At 36.5% G+C, this 21,152-nt stretch overlaps 3 protein-coding genes across 3 annotated transcripts; all 3 read right to left on the reverse strand.

The window, feature by feature from the left end:
* Nucleotides 1–594: 594 nt before the first annotated feature.
* Nucleotides 595–6,528, reverse strand: LOC6558918. Its single transcript, XM_001983187.2, has 3 exons — nt 6,226–6,528; nt 2,169–2,685; nt 595–1,358 (listed from the first exon to the last, which is right to left on the reverse strand). Exons 1-3 carry the CDS (start codon nt 6,229–6,231, stop codon nt 823–825), a joined length of 1,059 nt encoding a protein of 352 aa, XP_001983223.1. The 5' UTR covers nt 6,232–6,528; the 3' UTR covers nt 595–822.
* Nucleotides 6,529–9,045: 2,517 nt separating this feature from the next.
* On the reverse strand, nt 9,046–9,672 carry LOC6558959. Its single transcript, XM_001983186.2, has 2 exons — nt 9,446–9,672; nt 9,046–9,384 (listed from the first exon to the last, which is right to left on the reverse strand). Exons 1-2 carry the CDS (start codon nt 9,494–9,496, stop codon nt 9,139–9,141), a joined length of 297 nt encoding a protein of 98 aa, XP_001983222.2. The 5' UTR covers nt 9,497–9,672; the 3' UTR covers nt 9,046–9,138.
* Nucleotides 9,673–9,892: 220 nt separating this feature from the next.
* On the reverse strand, nt 9,893–20,275 carry LOC6558992. Its single transcript, XM_001983185.3, has 5 exons — nt 20,019–20,275; nt 11,186–11,467; nt 10,807–10,967; nt 10,478–10,600; nt 9,893–10,409 (listed from the first exon to the last, which is right to left on the reverse strand). Exons 2-5 carry the CDS (start codon nt 11,247–11,249, stop codon nt 10,341–10,343), a joined length of 417 nt encoding a protein of 138 aa, XP_001983221.1. The 5' UTR covers nt 11,250–11,467; nt 20,019–20,275; the 3' UTR covers nt 9,893–10,340.
* Between the last annotated feature and the right edge of the window lie 877 nt (nt 20,276–21,152).

Below are 21,152 nucleotides of genomic sequence, written 5' to 3' on the forward strand. Positions count from 1 at the left end.
TTAGGCAGTAAAACGTAAAGTCAGCACACGCCCATTGTTGAGCTAGGTCCCAAAGAAATCGCTACGATGGCAGCATGTCAAATACCCAATTAATCACATGCTCCAAAGCCGAAACCGAAGCCAAAATAGAAGCCAAATCCGAAGCTGAAACCGAACCTGAGCCGCTTGAAGCTCATGCTGGGAGCCGACTTTCTTCACACATCAATCACATGGGGGTTGGAATCTGGTTGTCAAGCAATGCCGCTAATTATATCAGCTACCTGAAAGACCAAGCAATTGAATTGAGCTACTTCTCTTGTTTGTTTTATATTTTATTTTCATAATAAATAAGTTACAGACTATCAATTATTTTAATACCTCAAACTATTTCATTTTAAATATTATCAGCTACCCAAAATAACCAGAAATTGAATCTAGCTACTTCTCTTTTTTGATAATAATTTGATTTTCATAATAAATACGTTACACGCTATCAATAATTTCTTGTTGTATGATATTATACAATAGTTTGAATTAAATTAAATCGGGCTTCTTCTGGTTGATTGTTGATTTCATATTTTATTATTTTATTTTCATAATTAATAAGTTACAGGCTATCAATAAATTAATTAACTAAACTATTACAACTAATTCCATTTTAGTTGAATCGAGTTGCTTCTTCTAGTTTGTTATTAATTTTAATTTCATAATAAATTAGTTACTGGCTACCAATAATTTAAATTAACTAAACTATTTCAACTAGTTCCATAAAGCTGCTCCCCCGAAAAGTCGCTGACTAAAATCGTGCTCGGTGGTGGTTAGCCAAAAGAAGAACAAATCCGCTCAGAGTATTAAAGTCCGTGCCGGATACTTTGTGGGCAGCAACGACATGGGATCCGTAATGTTGGGCAACTCGGCGGTGTATTGTTCTGATTGCTGACTATAGGCACCATAGGGATCCGAGCGACTGGCCCAACCACCCTGCGACTCATAGTTGTAGCTCTGACCCGCCAGCTGTGCCTGGGTCTGAGCATTGCCATGGATGTGCAAATGAATCTCCTTGGTAGGTGGATGGGGTCCAGGTCCGCCCGAATTGCTCAGCCCTGTGGCACCCCACGACTCCTTCGAGTGCGGATTCCAGCCGGGATAACTGAAACTCGGCGCCGTATGCTCATATTGCCCGAATAGGCTCGTCTTCAGCGTCAAGAATTTGCCGAGAATAGCGAGGGCATTCATGACGACCAGCACCTTGAGCAGGAACAGCGATTTCATGCCAATGGCCACCAGGAAGGCAACCATGGCTGAGAGCACGCCAAACTTGAAGATTATGGGCACCAGCGCCATTTGCAGGCGTCGAATCTTGCCAAATGTGCGACCCTCTGCAATGTTGAAGAGAAATTGTTAAAAATTATCGAGAACGTCTATGCGCTTTAGTAAAGTTATTTGCCTAAGTCTTTTGTTTTTAGCAGCCAAAAACACTCTGTGAATTTGGCATCGCTGCCAAAAATTATCAAAATGAGAAATTATTAAGAATTGTTCTGCGCTCCAGTTTCAAGTTCGTTGCCTAAGTCTTTTGTTTATTGCCAGCTTCAACAGCCAAAAAATACTCATTGAACTTGGCATCGCTGCCAAAAATGAGCTTGGCGTTTCTTCAAATGCTTATAGCGATAATTTCGTCAACAAACAGAGCTGAACGCGAAAGTCCATAAAAAAACGAACGCCGCAAATAAGAAATAAATAAAAACATAAATATTTTCTCAGTCTTTAAAGATGCGTGTGCGTTTTTTTATTACCATTTTTTATTTTTTGTTTAAATAAAATAATTAACGTGAGTCTAGAAGAAATGCGGAAAGTGAAATTACAACACGGTGTTGCGATGAGCAATAAAAAATACGAAAAAATAATAATAATAACTCCATTTCAGCGTCTCGTATTTCAGCTGATGAGAGCCAAACTCGAAGCTGAGCTAGAGAAAAGATGCTAATTGTTAACATATTTTTAAGCAACTTTGCTGTCTGTTATTGTTTTTTTCTAATCATGTTTCATTGAAAACGAAAGTGAATCAATCAAGTTGGTTAGACTGGCTGCTAATCGGATAAGGGAGTTCACATGCGTAATTCAATCATCGAGTTACTAATTGGTGGGAAAATGTGTTAGAGTTGTTGTTGTCATCGTCGTTGCGTACTCACCCACTTTGGCCGGCTTTTCGTCGTCATCGTCATCGCCGAAGAGACTTTCACTGAGATCTGAGCGCAGCCAGCTCCAAAGTGAACGCACCATGCCCCAAACACTTAGATCTGTGGCATCCACAGTTGGTTTTACTTCAGTTGTAGTTGCAGCTACTGCAGCATCTTTATCAGCTGCTGATGCTGCCACCTCCTCCTTCTCCTCCTCCTCCTCCTGCTCCTCCTGCTCCTCCGTCTCATCGTCCTCATCCTCATCTTCATCGGCATCTGTTTCAGCATCAGTTTCAGCATCTTCATCCTCTTCCGCCTTATCAGCTTTATTACTGTTATTCTCAGCTGGTGCTGCTGCTGCTGCTTCTACTGCTGCCATCTCAGCTTTGTCTTCATTATGGCTATTGGCATTAGCCGGCGGCTTTTCGGCTTTTTTGATTATCTTGGCGCCCAGTGCGCAGCTCAAGAAACACAGGGCCAACAACAAGGCCAACAGCGAGCGACGCGCACTTGAACTCTTTGTGAGAAACTGAAAGTAAACACAACAAAAACATTTTAGAGAAATTATTCAAGAGTGTGAGCAGGTGTGTGTGTCTGTGTCTCTTGAGTGTGTGTGTGTGTAACTGCATTGTTCAGCAATGACATCAAAAAGCCGCCTTTTTTCAACGCATTTCTTCATCATACGGAAATTGCGTAAACGAAAGACTTAAGCAGCGAACCAGCTTTAAAATACAGTACTTTGTAACTGAATCTCCACTGTACATGTTGGCATATAATAGCTGTCAAATGCTTTTCAGAATGCACAACTGAAACTACTTAGACTACTTAAAATATTTTATGAGCCACATTTTGGCTGCAGCAAGTGTCATTATTGTCGCCGCTTTTGAGTCACAACCTTTGCGTCTTTTATGTAATGCACAAAATCTGTGTCAACACATCCCCAAGTTATGAACTGTTTTTGTTGTCGCTGTTTGTTTTCGTGGTCAGCAATTTGTATGTTAATATTTGCGCTATGTAAATAACTGCAAAAAAAAACCATAACATAAATCTTATGAAACGAAAAAATCACACACACCTTTTATTTTAGGGATTTGGCAAAAACCTTTTCAGCAACGCTGAGAAAGTGAAATTCAAAAACCAAAAAATGTTTTCATATCTTAGACAAGAATTAACAACAAAGAGCATTTTTCAAAGTAAAGATTTATTAAAATTGCCCTAAAGGCCCTCTTTTAACTTTTAAATTGCTTGTCATTCTATTTCTAAGATTGCTTAGATAAAAAAAAAACCACAAGCAGTTTTTTCTAAGCTCAAACTCAGCTCACATTGAAAGTGAAGACTTATTAAAATTACCCTCCATTAACTCTTTATTGGCTAATAATTCTGTTTCTTAACCCTTAGAGGCCTTCACTTGACTTTAAGTCATATTTAAACTCTCAATTAACTCTTAATTGCTTTGTCATTCTATTTCTTAGATCTTTTAGATTAGAACCAACAATAGAGAGCAATTTTTTTAACTAAAGCTCAGCCCATATTGAAAGTAATAAATACTAAAAATTGCCCTTAGAGGCCCTCACTTGATTTGGAGTCAGCGAGAAGCTTATTTGAACCCTCGACTATCTCTTCATTGTTTAGTCATTTCTATTCTATTTCTATTATTCTACCAGCCCAAAACCGAAAGTCAGCGCTGAAGGGTTTTCCATTTCCAAGAGCCAAGTAACAATTATAATTAAAGACCAGTAGACGCCGCCTGCCCAAGAATTTATTTATTTATGATTTCTAAGTGTTGCTGGCCCCGAAAAAAGTTAATGTTTCCCCTCGAGCGTAGCTTCTTTTTGAACATCACAAAAGTTCTGTCATATAACGGTTGACTCCATTCCAAATATACAAAATTAATCAAATTAATTAGTAACACAACAAAGCAAAGAATTTCGCAAATGTAGAGTCAACTCCGTTGGCTTGACATAATTTGTGAAGCGCTTTGTGTTATTCAATAAAATAAATGTAAGCATTTTATTGTGTGAATATTTGCTTTCAATTCTTTTGTGTGAATATTTTGTGTGCCAAATGGGCTTTGGGCTACATCTTTTTGCTAACTGTTGCTGTCGAAGTCGTGCTGCGTGACCTTGATTTAATATAATAAGTTAAATAGCTGTCATACATCAATGGGGTATTTTAATTAATCAAAAATAACTGCAACTGCAGTAAAACCAAAAAAAAAGAAATGAAATTTCACAAATGAAAGGTTTTTAGTATGATGCAAGATTCACATTAATTCGAGATTGTGTTTTCGTTAGTAAATATATATTTATATATTCAAACACAGGAGTGTTTTTGTATTTTATTCGATATTTATTTAGAAACACAAGTGATAAACGATATGGACAAGATTGTTCGCAATAAAGGCTCATTTACATATTTTCAGTTTAGAGTGACTAATTTGATGTGATCGTATTTTAAAATCTGTTTTTCCGACTCAGTTTCACCATTGTTTCTTCTCGTCAAATTGCATTCGAATTTATTGCTCTAGTCTAACTTAATTTGCATTTTATCATTTGATGTAACTGAATTAAAAATTCAGAAAATCACATCACAGGAGGAGATACGGAGAAATTTTCAACTTGCTATACTATAAAAATTCATTATATAAATATTTAAGCAGCAACAAAAAATTTCGCCAAGAAAAATGGTGTTAAGCACATTAAGTTTATGTTAAATTTGCCAAGTTGTGAGAGAAGCGTCAGTCTTCGTTTCAGTTCATTTTTGTTTACTTCAATTTGTTTGCGTTTATTTAAAATTTAGCACTCTCAAGTGCGATAATGAGTCAAATTGTTTTTTCGAAATGGAAAGTGCTATCAAATGAAGCCTTTCAGTTGTTGCTGAAGAATTCACTGCGGTTACTTGTATAATACTCTATTCTTCTATTTAATAAGTGCCCTAATTTGTGTAATTATGATAAGTATACATATATATATATATATATATATATGTATATTATTGGCATTTCATAAATCACTCTCAATTCAGTTGTACAAGCAAGCAAACAAACAAATTTAACTAATTTATTATGAATAATACAAATTAAATTCCATTAGATTTTTTGTTACATTATTAAAAGCTTTGTGAACTGAATAATTTCATAAATGTTCGCACTTTGTTCAGGTTCAATCAATTTTCCATACCTCCGTTTCTTTTTGTAACCTGAACCCATTAAGTATGATTAAAAATTGCTAAGGGTTATGTGCTAAAGTATCTAAGAGGCAAAAGGCAACATCTCCCATCCTATGCAGTATATATCTTCTGGTTAGCATCTGCAGCCGAGTTGATATAGCCATGCCTATCTGTGCATCTGTATTAACAAGCGGATCTCACAGAGTATTAGAACTAGAGAAATTTATTAACAAAATTAGAATATATATATGTGTATTTGAACAGCTGGGTTCACGGTATATCACAGTTGAGCTTACTCAGAATGCTTACTAATTAATTACTGGCCCCCCAAACTTTAATGACCACCACTCTCGAAAGACAGTCCCATAAAATTATAAGCTTGATTTGTTGCGTCCTCATAAGACTATAATAAAAGCCATAAAATTAATAAAAACAAGAAAATTATATTTTAGGGTGTTGCATAGCTGATGCAGTTGGGGCACGTGTTGTTGTACGAGATATCTACAGATGCATAAATGTTACTACAGCTTACAAGCTGAGCATTATCTAATGCGAGTATGTATTGTGGCCATAAAAGTCACAGTTCGTGACACAAAATTCGAGTGACCGACAAATGGAAAAACATGTAAAAAACAATCATAAAACCCGCTTAATAACAGAGCACTTAAAATACACTTGACTGCAACTGAATTGAAAAGACTGGGGCCAGGCCAAAAGAAAGTTGTCTCTTTTTTTGGCAAACAAAAAACATATTGTAAGCGGGAATAGAATTGTGCGTTTTGTCAATTGTTGTGTTCATTGTGAAAGACTCCTCTGAGCAGAATTGAGGTAAAACGGCCACGGAGCACGTGCTGAGCATGTGAATGCCACATTTTTGTTTTGTTTATTTTCTACCACTTACCAGCATGATAATACGATTTTGGTTGCAACTGGTCCGCTGACCGATGTCCGATTGGATATATGTATGTGTATAAGTGTAAGTGGTTTCACAGTGGTAATTTGCTGCTGTTATTTTTATTATTTTTCGAGTGTATCCTTAATTATTGCATTGAACTCTTTGCTGTAAAATTAACTAACTGAATGCTTGAGCGACTTTCACGCAACAAAAACACCGCACACGCAAATTGTTTAAAGCCAAGGAGATCGTATCGAATCTGAGCGATTTTTTATTTTGATCTTTGTTTTTTCTTCTGTTATTTGCTTTTAGCGCGACTGCAGCGCTTGAGATGTGCCCGCTGACTGCCACTTGGCAGTCGTCTTGGCCAGCAGGTAAGGTCTGGTCTGGACTGTGTCTTGGACCACGGCAAAATACACTCTCCACGGAGCAGTCGCTGCTGTGGCGCTTCTTCAACGTGTTTGCTTTGCAGCGACAACTCTCACAACAACAAATGCTGTTTTCGTGTGAGCTCGCCTACGACATACCCTGCACCCATGTTCTAGTATATATATATATATTGCTAAATTTCCGAACTAAAAAAGTTTGCACACGCAAATCTAAGCAGGCGTGGAAGTGATAGTAATGGGATCAATTTGAGAATTCGTTTTGGATTATATCTTGCGTGCTTTCCATTCAATTTTAATTAAACTTGAGCAGTTTATCAATAATATGTCAATATATACTATTTATCAATTGAAAGGCTTTGCCCTTAAAATTGTGGCTTTTATTGGTGTCGGAAATCGATAAGTATCGATAAGGACTCCGAAATTCTTACATCTGCCTGTTACACACTTTTGCATTATAACCATTATTCCCTATTTACTCAGGGGTGCAGGGTATAACAACAACCACTACACACGCAGCGGCTCTCAGTTCCGATTTCGTTTTCAACACTTTCTTCACAATTTTCCCCTAAAACGGCGGCAGCAGCAGACGATCTCGCACCGAAGCCAAAATCTGCTCTCCTCTCCTCTCGTCTCCTCGGCTCCTCTGCGCTGCTCTTCTCTTCTCTGCTCTCGTTGTCTGACTGATATTACGAATAGTCGTGCAATGGGCCAGAGCATAAAAATGCTTTTGCGCACGTGACGTCACAGCCGCGTATTTGACCCAAGCAAAGCCAAGCCTAAACTTGAAGTCACCCAACCCAACCCAGCACAGCTTGACATAAGCCACATCTACATCTATATGTACATATATATGTATATATATATTTATATATGTATATGTAGCCCTGCTGTTTGGCTCTTTGTTGCTCTCACGTTTCTCATATTTGCATTGCAACATATTTTAGCTACTTTGTCGAGTTGTTTAACTATACAATTTTGTATGTGGCACTCCTAGAGATTTTTTTTGTTGACGTAGTATGATAAAAAAGTTGATATTTTAAAATGCACACATGTGTTTCCAGATTTAAGTGTAGGCTTATTCTATATCTCATACCAAGGCCAAAAAGCCCTCGCTTTTGAAAATCGCTCCAGTTTTGCCAAAGTTATGGCTCTGGGAATTTTAGACCCATGATCGGGGTCTATTTTTGGGATAGGATTTGGACATGATTTTCGACCCAGAATAACATTTTTAAATTTTAATGAAGTATTGTTCTATAGGTCAAGCCATGTTCAAAACAGTATTCCTTTTGAAAATCCGACCAGTTTTGACTAAGTTATGGCACTATGAAGTTTAGATTTCTGCAATTTTTTTCGGCTTACATTTTGACATGATTTACTCCCCAGAACCGCCTTGCCAAATTTAAATGCATTATTGTTCTATAGATCAAACCATGACCAAAACACTCTCACTCCTCAAAATCTCTTCAGTTTTGACAAAGTTATGGCCGCTGGAATATTTTGACCAGTATTTCGAATTTTATTTTAAAGTTATGGAATACTATACTCTTCCATGGAAGGGTATTACAAGTGCGTCGATTAATTTGCTTATCTTTCTCGTTTCTTGTTTCGAATGTAACCCGTGCATATTTGCCGGCTACCTTTTACCCGCTCTGTAGTGATTGTTTTGACCCATTTCTATGTCAAGCCGACTCGCTCCCTATCTCTCTCTCTCTCTCTCTCTCTTCCTCTCCCTCTCCATCTCTCTCTCCCTTTTTTATATTGTCCATTGAGCGCTCCATTCACTTAAGACCTTTTCAACTGCTTTGCATGATAATGCTGCGTATTTTAGCGGTTTCTGATAAGCAATCCTATAAGATATAGAACACAATGATAATGACAAGAAACCTAATCCAAATAGACTTGATTTATAGGGCAACCCAATCCCATTGATACGATTGCTTACAGTTATATAGAACTCTGATTCGGGTGTTAGAGAAATATGGGTCAATCAACTGATTTGCCTAAGTTATGGCCAACTACATATTTCTTTCTTTGACTATTACCAAGTTTAAAGTTCGTTGCTCTTCGATCCAAAGTGTGTGTTTTAACAATTACATAATGGAACTTGCTACTTGCCACTTGGAAGTGGCAAGCCGGCGTGTTGAATCCGTTAAATACACGTGTGGTAATCGCGCCGCACCTTTCGGTCCTAAAGTCATGACCATGAATGTGGCCAAGTCAAGTCAAGCTAAGTCAACGACTTAAATCTGGATTTGTCTGATGTTTGTTTGTTTGTTTGTTTTGGCTCTCGAAATGTGTCAAAAGTATCATAAATGTTACCCATTTCCATAACGGTTTCCCTGCCTATGCAACGAGTTGGCTCAGTTAGCTGGTTAACAAAAATGACATCATTAGATTATATCATTAACATTTTTATTTTTATTTTTATTTTGTACTGTTTAACGGTCCAAGCCAATGATCGGAAAATGTTCTTTGACAGTTTCACATTAAATACAAACTTAACTGAAAACAAATTTCTTCTTTTTTTTTACTACTTCTTGCCCAAGTTATTTGGATAGGCATATGGATTCAAATTGTAATTATTATAATAAGAAGGATACAAATACTGCCCAATGACATAGGGCCAGATGCGTATTTGCATATCATTGTAGTAGGGATTGTTGGGGTTGTAGTAAGGAGGAGGAGGCGTCGTATAATAATATCCTGTTAAGCTCGAGAATGTTGGACTCGGGGTATTGTAGGGATTATATGGCGTATAATACTGGCCAGCAGCAATCTATCAGCAAATAAAAAAGATTATAGTTTTAAGCCATGCGAAATCCTTTTTTGAAACTCACCACAAACAGGGCAGCAAATAGCAGCAGGCAGTTGGATTTGTGGGCCATCATATATCAATATTATTATTTTAGTTATCCAATTGTAGAGAGTTGTAGCTCTGATTTTCGACTAACTGTGTAGAGTCCACTCCATTTGCATTTTATAACTGAAATTTCACGCACTGTCACCTTTGGTTAGCTTTCGCTGTTTTGCTGTTTTTCCAAGCATTTTTCAACCAATTTTCTAGCCATTTTTCGTTTCGTCATTGAACTTGACTCATCGGGGTTATTTACCCATTTTTGCAGTCGCATGACTCGGTGACTCCCACTCCCATTTAGATTGCAAAAATTAGAAATATAATTGCGACATTTTGTTAATGGCTGCAAAATATTTTGTCACATTTAAAGCAAAATGGAAAAATTGTAAGCGCCAATAAAAGGAGACCAATTAATTATTTTATATGCGAGTATTTTTTTTATTTATTTTTTTATTCTGTTTATTAAATGTGCGCAATTTGATTACGATTTATTTCTGCTTATATTCTGCTTTAGACAGACATTACAAACATTATTTGTAAATTATATAGCAATATGACGGCCTTGAAACACAGTTGTAGTTAGTTGGTTGGCCTTCTATTTACAATTATTTACAACACGTCTCTCGATCGTTACTCGAAAATTAGACTACACACAAAATACAAAAACGAAACTCAACAAATATCGTCAACAAGTCTCTTAAATTAGTTTACACATTTTGTTTTTAATGGGTAAATTTACAGCGCCCCCCTTTCATTCGCCAATCTCTCTCTACATTTCTTCATTTCGTTCATCGCATTTCGCATTCGCATCCATTTAATTTAATTAGTTTTTCTGCTCCTCAAATAATAATACAATAAATATGTGTTATTAATCGCAATCAGTAGTCCTCATCGTCTTCGTCTGGCGGATCTGTTGCATACGTCAATTCGTTCAGATAGAACCATTTCTAACAGAAAAATATATATAAGCATTAGCTGTTTATCATGAATTATAGATCATGAATCCTTAACTCACCGGCGACTCTGTGCAGTTGAAATTGTAATCCCAATCACATATTCTGTATTCCTGATTAAAGCTCGTCTCATTCGCACATAAATGCGGTATTCGATTGCCCTCCTCGTCGCACATGTGAAATATCTAAAATCATATTTATCGGACAAAATATAAATCAATCTAATAAATATTTCCTTCTTTAATTTTTCGTTGCATATTTTCAGGCTGTTGAATAATTTCTATGACACGATCATGCTTTCTCTTTCACACAACAAAAGCTCTACATAAGTTTCTCATTGCATACTTTGAGGCTTTTAACTATTTAAGTATAATTATATTTAGAACTTTACCTGACAATTGTATTCCATGTCCGCATAGAAGCCCACTGAACGCCTCTTACAATCGAAGGAGAAGGTGATATTATCTAAATTCGTCCATTCCTTCGTCTTGTGATTTTGAAATACTGGACTGGCTGGCTCCTGAGCAACAATCGCCACCATCAATAGGTGAGCTATTAAATTAGATATATATATATAGATTAGTTAAGTTCTGTTTAAGTTTTTGCATAAGTGTTTTTCTTTTCGATACGCTGTTGGTTTATAATTTATTTGGCTCACGCGTGTCTGAAATAGTTGGCCTCAAAGTGTTTGTCTAATCGACGCACAGAGCATTTAATTTATTTCTGCCAACTCGTCGCTGTCTCGTCGATTTATTGGGGCCACAACTCACCTAGTAAAACGCCGGAAAGCCATAAAATTCTATAACTGTTAACCATTTTTGTTGAGCTGCACATTTTGGCCTCTGTTTTGTTTGCTCGTTCGCTTTCAGCTGCTCTCTCGCTCTCTCTCTCTCTCTCTCTCTCTCTCTCTCTAAAAATACTCCGCTGTTTGTCACTCTCTCTCGCTCTCTCTCTCTCTCTCGCTCTGGCTTTGCCGCGTGCTACGCGTCCATTTAACTGACAGTTTTCAATTAGGAAGCGCGGCTTTATTTTTTATGGCAGCAGGCGCATGGCTAAAATGAGTAAAAAGCAAAAAGAAAAATAAATATTAGATGGCTGTGGCATCTGCAAACGACAGTTAATTGCTGCCCAAAACAAACACACACACACACACATACACAGAAATTCATTAACAAAGATTACAAAATCATCATCAACAGCAGCTGTCGACTCGCATTTTTTGTGAATCTGCCCATTTGCATAGGTTTGGCCTGAGTCATCCGAAGAAGATGAAGAAGAATTAAAATTGATTAAGTCTTTGCTGCTGCAAACGTAATGTCATTGCTAGAGGATATTTGATCTACACTCAGAAAAAAAACAACATCAATTTTATTAGATCGCCCTAAGGCTATCTTTTTTTTATAATTTCTAAATATTTGGAAAAAAATGTCTAAGATATAAAAACAGACAATGCCAAAAATATGGCAATTTGCATTCTTAGAAAAAATCCTTTCTTAAATTCAGAAACAAGAAATTCCCGCGGAATCGTAGGCTTTGTCCAATTAATTTATAGAAATTTATAAATGGTAACAGTTTTGTATGTGGTGAAATCTTAAAATATTAATGCTTACTAATAATATATTACTATTAATATATCAATTTTCAATCTACAATAGTTCAGGCCAATTCTTTTTATGAGTGTAGACGCCACTTTGACTTGACCCACTTTCTGTCTGAGTCAGTTCTAAGCTTTGTGTCTATTTCATAACAATAAAATCACATCAATCATTTGACAGCGACTGCCAAATTAACACGCATAATCAGAAAATAGAGAGGGAAGGTGTAGAAAACACAAAAGCGTTTGAAATGCCATTAAAAAACAATAATTCATGGGCACATCCAATCAGCAATAGAATTTATTTATGCAAATTGAGTGCTTTGTTTATTATTGGTATTATTGAACCGACGGCTGACAGCCGGCAGGCAGAAGAAAGAAAACCATTTAAGAGGCGACCTTGCTCACGATTTTTGGTTACTTTTGCTGCGATTGTTGTTGACTGGGCTACACTCAGAAAACAGACTGTCGCCCTTAATTATCGAAATTCACCATATCCATTTAGAAAGGAGATTTCTAAATTTGAAGGTTGTGGCTTTAGAAAACCCAGGGTTTACATTCCATAATTTCAGACTGGATTTTTCTACAATTTCGAAAAAATATGTCTTGAATAATTCTGTTTTGTTAGTATATATGATTTTATTAATCATTAGTGCTTTAAGATTACTTTAATATATTGTTAATAAGAGAAAATATTTTTTAAAAAAATATGACAACTTTCATATTTTTGGTATTGTCGATTTAGAAATGCATTTTCTAATTCTAAGAAATATGTGTTCTATTGAGAAAGTATATCCAAAATCAAGAGAAGCTTGCCATTTTTAGGGCGATTTTTTCAGAGTGCAGGCTCCAATTAAAGCGTAAACAGCTCAGCGCAGCTCAGCTCGACTCGAAAACTGGAGTTCACCTGAACAATCCGATTGAGCGATTAGCTTCCCATGCTGATTGCATTTTATAGTGCTGACTACGAATTCTCTTTCTCTTTGGCCAAAATCCTTGACATTTTTCTTGAAATTTATGGTAGACAACACAGCACAACACAGCACAACACAACGCAACACAGCAACGACGATTAACGATCGCCTCCAACAAATAATCGTAAATTGTTTTATTTTTTGTAGCCCCCGCATTTCCAACTTATTGTGCAGCAGGCAGCAGGAACAGCTCCAGACTTAACTTCAAAAAAATAATGAATGATATGCAGATTTAGCTTGCCGAAGTGAAGGCAACGTTAAAGGTCATCGCAGCCAGGCATTTAACCGACGATTCCCAGCCGGGCGCAGAAACTCATCTTCACTCAGACAAAACAAAGAGGCGCCTTGGCTGCCTGACGACTGCCTGACTGCCTGACTGTCTGTCTGTCTGCCTGATGATGACACAGCAGCCACTGAATCTTGTCCGTCCGTCCCATTTGCTGTTTGTGTCTGTCTGTTTGTGTCTTTCACCTTTTGGCTGACCATGGCGCCTGCCACAATTGGTGGCTGGCTGCCCCTGCCTGCCTGCCTCTTGCAGCTGCAACTATTGTCAGCGCCTAAAGCTTTTAAGCGTGCCTCAAAAATTTCCGCAAAAAAACCAACGCAACTGGCCACATATTAAATGTAGGGTAATGAAGAGGCCTTCGGCTCTTTTGGTGACTCAGTGAATGGAGATTAAGTTATGGGCTGATATGTTAAACATAATCAAAATATGACTAATAGCTGGAAAGTGATTATCACAAATGAAAGAAACTGTACAAAATATTCGTCATGCCTAACTCTGTTGTACCTAAATCCCCCAAGTTCCACAAGTGGAATGCTCTACAAGGAATACACATCAATTTATAGTTATTAAATAAAAGAAAGAAACCTAAGGAAATTCAAGTTCTTAAAAAGTGTTCGCTTTCTGCCCTGTCTAAAGTTTAAGCCAAGTTCTTTCTTGTTGCTGTTGCAAGAGTATTCCATTTTCGGTGCAACATGTCTCTCTCTCTCTCTCTCTCGCTCTCCCTCTCTCTCTTTCTCTCTCTCTCTGTGTGTCTCTTCATTTATTTTCATGTCTTTAGTGTGCGGCGGCGTCACTTTTGACATTTTCTGACAAGCGTGAGAAGCGGCTAAAAATGCTTGCGGTGCAGGGGGCATTGGGGAGGGGGTAGGTGTAGAGGAAACCATTCATGACTGGGACCATCAATTTGCTTAGCCTGCTCAGTTCTCAACTTACATAATATATATGTATAAATGTACGATTCAATTCCCCCAACTCCAAAGCAGCCACACTTGGGCATTTGTTTCTTGTAATCAAGTCTTGTTGTATCTGCTGCTGCGTGTGTGTGTGTGTGTGTGTGTGTTTGAGGCCTTGTTGTGTTTAGTATTATATATATTTTTTATATTTTTGCATTCCAAGCGCATGCGCGACATTTTTGGAAAGTTTATTTTGGTTTTTTGGTTGATTGAATATTTGTTTTTATTTGTTTTTTTTTCTGGTTGGATTCGGAAGTTTGTTGGCGTTGTTTTGCGAAACAACGAACTAATTTGTTAATTGTGACGCGTAACCGAGGGCGCAATGTTTGATGGCCCTATAATTTATGCAAATTGCAAATTATTTAATTTGTGGCAACACAACAAAAAAAAGAAAAGCAAAAAACAGGCCAGATAATTTCCAATTTCAAATTTCGTTTTCTCGTCAAAGAAAATGCAATGCTGCAAGGTGATTGAATGACAACAAAGAAAATCACAAGAGGAAAAGCTGAGAAATTGTTTCTTGTTTGTTGTTTGTTGTTATTGGCTGGTTGCTTGCTGCAGCGGAAGCGTTGCCAATTGGCGGAACTGCTCCCCAGCCAGGCAGCCAGCCAGTCAGCCAGCCAGCCAACAATGCAATTTTGCAACGCCAGATGACGACATTCGAAACCTGAGACTTTAAGCGAGTTATTGCCGCCGCCCCGTTATTGGATATGGCATTTATATAAGTGCAAACATGGCTTAATCGCAATTGATTAGGCCAAGCTGCAGACTACACTCATAATTAAAATCGCCCTACATATTTGTAAATCGCCAGTGGTTAGTCACCCTATAATTCAGAGAGTACATTTTTAAAAACTACGGTTTTGCACTTCTGCTTTATAGAAATGGTCTTCTTATTAAAAAAAAAAGATATTATATATTTTAAATTTTGTAGGGAAATTTTTTTGTGAGTGTACAAGCTGCAAACTGTAAATAGAGATGAGATCAGATGGAGCTAAAGTTGATGGCGCCCAACGTGACAACTTGCCACTTTTTTGCACACACATTTTTCAACATTTTTCAGCGCAATTAAGCCGTTGCAAACAACAATAACAACGACAACAAACAACAACTAACATAAGCAAAAACTAAATTTAATTTAATTGATCAACAAGAAAACTTGTTAGCTGACCAGCTTGACCAGCACCTCCAGCTGTCCCCCTCTGCCTCCTCTGCCCCCTTCGATTATTGGCCTTGAAAAAAACGGTACGCAGAAATGCGCTTAATATGAAAAATCAATATCGAAAAAAAATAAAATATAAAAAAAGTTGATCGCTCGGCAAAAAAAAAAAGAGGAAAAAAAACAAAACAAAAAAACCTGCTCAAAGTCGGACTCGTACTAGTCCGTACAAATAAAAGTGAGTTTAAAATGAAACAGCTATAAAGCAAAGCGTGCTTAAACATAAATTTCAAATAAATGCGAGACCTGCCCAAATTTTAGACAAATAAATTTTGCGATTCGCAAAACCCCCGGCGTGACAAAACTAAGGTGACTTTATAGTTGACAGATGAAACTAATAAATATATTTATAAATAAAAAAACTAGAAACAATAGCAAAATACGATATATCATAAAGTTTTGTTTTAGATTTTAAATGAAACCATTAATACAAATTAAATGTGCAAATTTGAAAGCAAATAAAGAAATAACACAACAAAATAAATTGTTATAATCAATCTGCGATCAAATTAACATGTTTCCCAATCAGCAAACTCAAAAACAAACTTCAAGTTAGGGAAAAAGAATAAAATATGGTTAAGCACAGCATTGAAGATGATAAATTGTTTGATCTTTCACTAAAGTTGCCGCCCACAAATCGAGCCAGCGTATCAAAAAACCAAAAAACAAAAACAAAAACCAATAAAAATGTCACTTCCGCTGGCAAAAACTCGCTTTTATTGTGTTCACATTTGGAGCTTGGCTTGGCTCGAAAAGGCATCTCGAAAACTATTAATTAATTAAGCTTCAATCAAACAACAATCCAGCGATCGATCGATCGATCGATGACTTAAATGCCATCAACTCCATCGACAACAGGCAACAAACAATGGCTTAAAGACAAAAGTGCAAATCGGCTACCTGACCACAAAAAGAAACAAGACAACAAAAAATGCCGCTGACCAGCAGCTGCTGGCTTCTTCAGCTGCTTTCAAGCCAATATGACATTAACATATTTGTGTGTGTTGTGTGTGTGTGTGTGTGTGTCTTTTTCAAATTCAGTCGAATATTATTCGTTACAAGGGCAGCAAACTGCGTGTAGAAGTTCAGTTATCTGGGCAGCAGCTCATTTCAATCTGCTCATCAGCTACATATACAGATATATGCATACATAGCTATATATATTTTATATTTATAGGTTTGATTACCATTACCTTGCGCAATTTGGTATGGTAACAGCCCAGTTGAAGTTGAAGTTGTGTTTGATTGATCGCCTTGGTTGCTCCTTTGCCGTAAAGCAAATTTCAAAAACGCAACTCTTGCGATTTGTGGTGCAAATTTGGCCAAAGGCTGTTAACTGAAGTGTCGATAAGGCTGGCCGATCAACAAACAGATCAGCACACATCATTTATTGGCATTATTGTCAATTTTTTTTTACTACGGGTTCTCTCTTCTGTGCATAGCTAACTTGATCTTTTATTTCTCTCATTAATATTTAAATATCTATATATATTTTTTCATATATGCATAAGTAATTGAAAACAAGTATTTAATATTGATCAGCAAACAGATCATCACACATTATTTGTTGGTATTATTGTCATTTCTTAGGTGATCGTTTTTAAATGCTTTCTTCATATATATAAATAATTGAAAGCAAGTATTTCATGTTAATCAACCTAGCGATAATCACATTATTTATTTATTATTGGCATTATTGTCACTTGTTATGAGCTCTCTCTTTTCTGTGGATAGCAAATTTTAACAGTTTCTTAATTGGTTTTTTCGTATATATAAATAATTGATTTAATGTTGATCAACAAACAGATCATCATACATTTTTTATTGGCCTTATTACCACTTTTAATCTATCTTTTTTTATAATTTTGAAAGCAAGCATTTAATATTTTTTATTTGTTTGTAGCTGTTCTCTCTTTTCTATAGCTTGCAAAATTAATAATCACTTTTCATTTATCTTTTATTTTTTTGGTTTTCTTTCTATAACTAATCGTTGTGTTAAGTTTGTTGATAAATTACTAAATGGTGAAATTATCCGATCCCTCTCGAGAGTAGTTGGACTTATTGACTTATTGGATTTTATCTGGATTTTCCCCAATCCATGCAACAAATGTTGAATCATTTGGCATTTAAATACCCCCCAGAAATCGTATAAATATTACTTACTTTTTTACTTTAGAATTTAAATTCTTTATTGCTTTTTGTACTGATATTAGTTGATTATAAATACATGTTTATATAAATAATTGAAAGCAAGTATTTAATATTAATTTGTAGCGTGCAATTTTGCAACCGGTTTTCTTCAACCCTGCTTCATTTTTTAATTTTTTTTTTTAAATACGTATTTTTTTAAACGTATTTGCTCAAATGCTAACCGAGTTCAAGGCTCGCCACGTGTCGTATACGTGATGTGCCGGCTGTTTGGCCAAATGGGCTGTAAGCAAAAGCTTTTCACACAATTAAGCAGCAAATGCAACAGCAGCAACAATTACAACATTAACTAGCTGCTGCTTTGTAATGTGGCAGCTATAAATTTTATGTAAATCGTTTTTTGCTCTTAGCCATGTTTCTTTATTTCTTTCCCCCACCCACCCCTCTCGGTTTCCACTTTTATTGCCGCTAAAAGACGCAAACGCTGCACAGTTAAACAATGCAAATGAATTACATACCGCATTGTAAAACGCCAGCGGACCCCAAATGATGTGCAAGCAATTGCAGTCACACACAGCCAGACACACAAACAGCACACACACAACACACACAATACACACAGCACACAGACAGGTGAATACACGGCTTACAAAAAATACAACAACAACTGTTGTCTGAAAGATTTTCCAAGAATGCGCTGAGCGGGTGGCTCTGCTGTGAGCAAGCAAGCGTCTTGTCTCTACACACACACACACCCACACACACACACATAGACACACATGCCTAAGCTGCAACCACAACAAGTTTTTTATTTCATTTTTATTTTTTGTCGCTGTCGCCTTATCGAAATTATCGATTGCATTTCCAGTTGGTATCCACGTTTTTGCAATAATATTATTGCAACTCTATATTCATGAATAAAATATCTCAAATCTAAACAATTAATAGGTGCAACTATTAATCACAGACAAAGCTGATCTATTGCTAATTAGTTGCCATTTAAAGTTTATTATACTTGCTTTTCTGAGAACACTTTCAGGCAACGACATTCTCTCTACCACATGCCCCAAACTGGAAACATGATTAGAATAATTGCCAAAAAAAAGCACAGAGAATGGTTATTTTGGGCAAGCCGTAGACTAGATTCCCTTCTGTGGTCAAAATAGATTTTATATTGGAAGCTTAAATTATTCTTTTTGTTTTGTATGTTTTAAACAAATTTGATTTATAGTTGAATTTGAATTTATTTTTTTTTATGTTTTTGTATGGTTTAATCAAATTTGATTTATAGTTAAATTTGATTTGTGATTCATTTTTTTTTTTTTTTTTTGTTTTCGTTTTAATAATCAAATTTTCGTTTTAAATGTTTACATATTTCTCGTTTCATTAAACAAATTATTTTTCAAGATTTCTCCTTGTAAAAGGTTTTTCAAGTCTGACTGTTAACTGAATGTTCTAAATCAGAAAGGATGTTATATAGGTCTACCGATTCGTATCTGCCTTCAGTCTTTGAGACAACTATTATATATAACAAGTTTCATCAACATAGCTTTTAAAGCAGAGGAAGAACTCAAATCAGACTATAAATAAACTGATACTGATCAAGAATATACATAATTAATGGGATCGGAGACATCTCATTCAATGCATTGCAAGCTTGACACAAAATGAAAATACCCTCAACAAGGCTTAATAAAATTCCCCCACAAAATCTTTACTAAGCTCGCAACGTGTCAAAATTTATAGATTTTTTCTTGGTATTCTTGTCTTTGGCAACTGCTCAAAGTCTGAAGCTGCTTAGAAACAACATAAATTGTTATCTCTCTTTTTTTTGTATTTTTGATTTGCTAGTTTTGCTGGCAGTTGTTGTGAATGGCAAAGTTTAAGCATTTAAACAATTGCAGTTGGCCAAAAAGTCGCTTGACCAAAATTGGACAACAAATTAAGGCCAATGCTTTCGCTTGGCTTCAAATCGAAATTTGGGCCTCATTTACGCTTAGGCATTAAATATGTTAATAGTAGCTACGATAACAATATCGATATCGATATATCATTAAGCGTGACAAAAGTTGCATAATATGCCGAATTGATGCCCATCATCAAAAATGGAGCACGCATTGTATAAGAGATGCCAAGTACACTCACAAAAAGTTGCCCTACATTTTAGTAAATCGCCCTAAAATAAAAATCACCATAAACAAACAATTTCTAAATATGTGCAAAAATATTTCAAAAATGTGTCAGTTGCTTCCACTTTTTATAAATATTTAATATTATTAAGAAATGTATTTCTCAAATGTTGAAATGCATTTTTTGAAAATTCACACTGAAATTTTGAGCAATTCTTTTTATGAGTGTAATTTTTTTCTTTTTTTTTTGCTGCAAATACAGCTGACTGGCTTGGGTTACTTTTATAACGGTTTACCTACCATGGAGCGGGCTGGCTCGTTAAACTGCTGCTTAACCAGGCTAAGAGGCAAACAGGCAGCTGCAATCCAAGTCCAAATTAAGTTGAGGAATTTTAATGCATTTGCATTTGTTTTGCTCTGACGATATATATATTTAACACAATTATGATTTATGTAATAAGCTTTACTTTTTGCACTGGAAAAACTATTTCTTATGCTCGTTGCTGCTGCTGCTGCTTGCTGCTTGTTGCTAGTTGCTGGTTGCTGGTTGCTTGTTGCTGTTTCATCGACAATTGTTGTTGGCGTTATTTCGTTATTTCGCCATCAACAACAGCAGCATTTTTTATTATTTTGCTTTTTTTTTGTATAAATATTGCTCTTTCTTCACACGCACACAGCAGGCAACACACACACACACAAACACACGTATGGCAGAGAGAAGCGCGCGCGAAGAAGAAGAAGACAAAGGCGAAGCAGCAGAAGCAGCAGAAGAAGCCGAAGAAGACAAAGCAACAAGCAACAACCGTTCGCTGGCTCGCACCTCGCACGAATAAAAGCCAACTCAAGCCAAACTCAAGCCAAACAAAACACTTGACGAACGGCAACGGCTAAAAAAATGTTTTCAGCTTTAGCTTCAGCTTTGGCTTTGGCTTTGGCTTTGCAAACGCAAACGCAAAGAAAAACAATTTGTAAGGCGTTCAATGTATTTTTCTTGTGTGTTGTGTTATTTTGTTGGCTCGTTCACGTACTTTTGGCCAAATGCATTTGTCTCTTAGCTTTTTTTTTTTTTTTGGCAGCCGTCGCTGCTGAATACGTTCGCAAAGTCGGCGCTCAACTCTCAACTGGTTCGCCAGCCGCCGCTCAAATTGGTTTTATACGCAACGCTCAAAACTCAATGCTCAATTCTCGGCTTCAACTCAACTCAACTCAGCCTCCCAGCCAGGTTGGCCAGCCATCTGCAGCAGAAGAGCCCAAACTAGCCAAACTGGCGAGCGACGCTTGAATTGAAATTGAAATTGAAGTTGAAGTTGAGGTAGGTTGTTGAGCGCAGCTGAGTGCAGTGAATGAATCGGAATCTGAAACTGAAACTGAATCTGAATTTGAATCTGCAGACACATCTGGCAGCGCTGCCAACTTGTTTTTGTTTTTTGGCTT

This window comes from Drosophila grimshawi, unplaced genomic scaffold (assembly GCF_018153295.1).
Source record: "Drosophila grimshawi isolate 15287-2541.00 unplaced genomic scaffold, ASM1815329v1 contig_44, whole genome shotgun sequence".
Lineage (NCBI taxonomy): Eukaryota > Metazoa > Arthropoda > Insecta > Diptera > Drosophilidae > Drosophila > Drosophila grimshawi.

What these genes read in the sequence shown, in the direction of transcription:
- LOC6558918 (XM_001983187.2), bottom strand. An exon ending in CGAAAAGCCGGCCAAAGTGG is followed by an intron (nt 1,359 to 2,168) that starts GTGAGTACGCAA and finishes TCAACATTGCAG; the next exon opens with AGGGTCGCACATTTGGCAAG.
- LOC6558959 (XM_001983186.2), bottom strand. Translation starts at nt 9,496, where the DNA reads ATGATGGCCCACAAATCCAACTGCCTGCTGCTATTTGCTGCCCTGTTT. An exon ending in TATTTGCTGCCCTGTTTGTG is followed by an intron (nt 9,385 to 9,445) that starts GTGAGTTTCAAA and finishes ATTTGCTGATAG; the next exon opens with ATTGCTGCTGGCCAGTATTA.
- LOC6558992 (XM_001983185.3), bottom strand. Translation starts at nt 11,249, where the DNA reads ATGTGCAGCTCAACAAAAATGGTTAACAGTTATAGAATTTTATGGCTT. An exon ending in GCTTTCCGGCGTTTTACTAG is followed by an intron (nt 10,968 to 11,185) that starts GTGAGTTGTGGC and finishes CTAATTTAATAG; the next exon opens with CTCACCTATTGATGGTGGCG. An exon ending in TCAACTGCACAGAGTCGCCG is followed by an intron (nt 10,410 to 10,477) that starts GTGAGTTAAGGA and finishes TTTTTCTGTTAG; the next exon opens with AAATGGTTCTATCTGAACGA.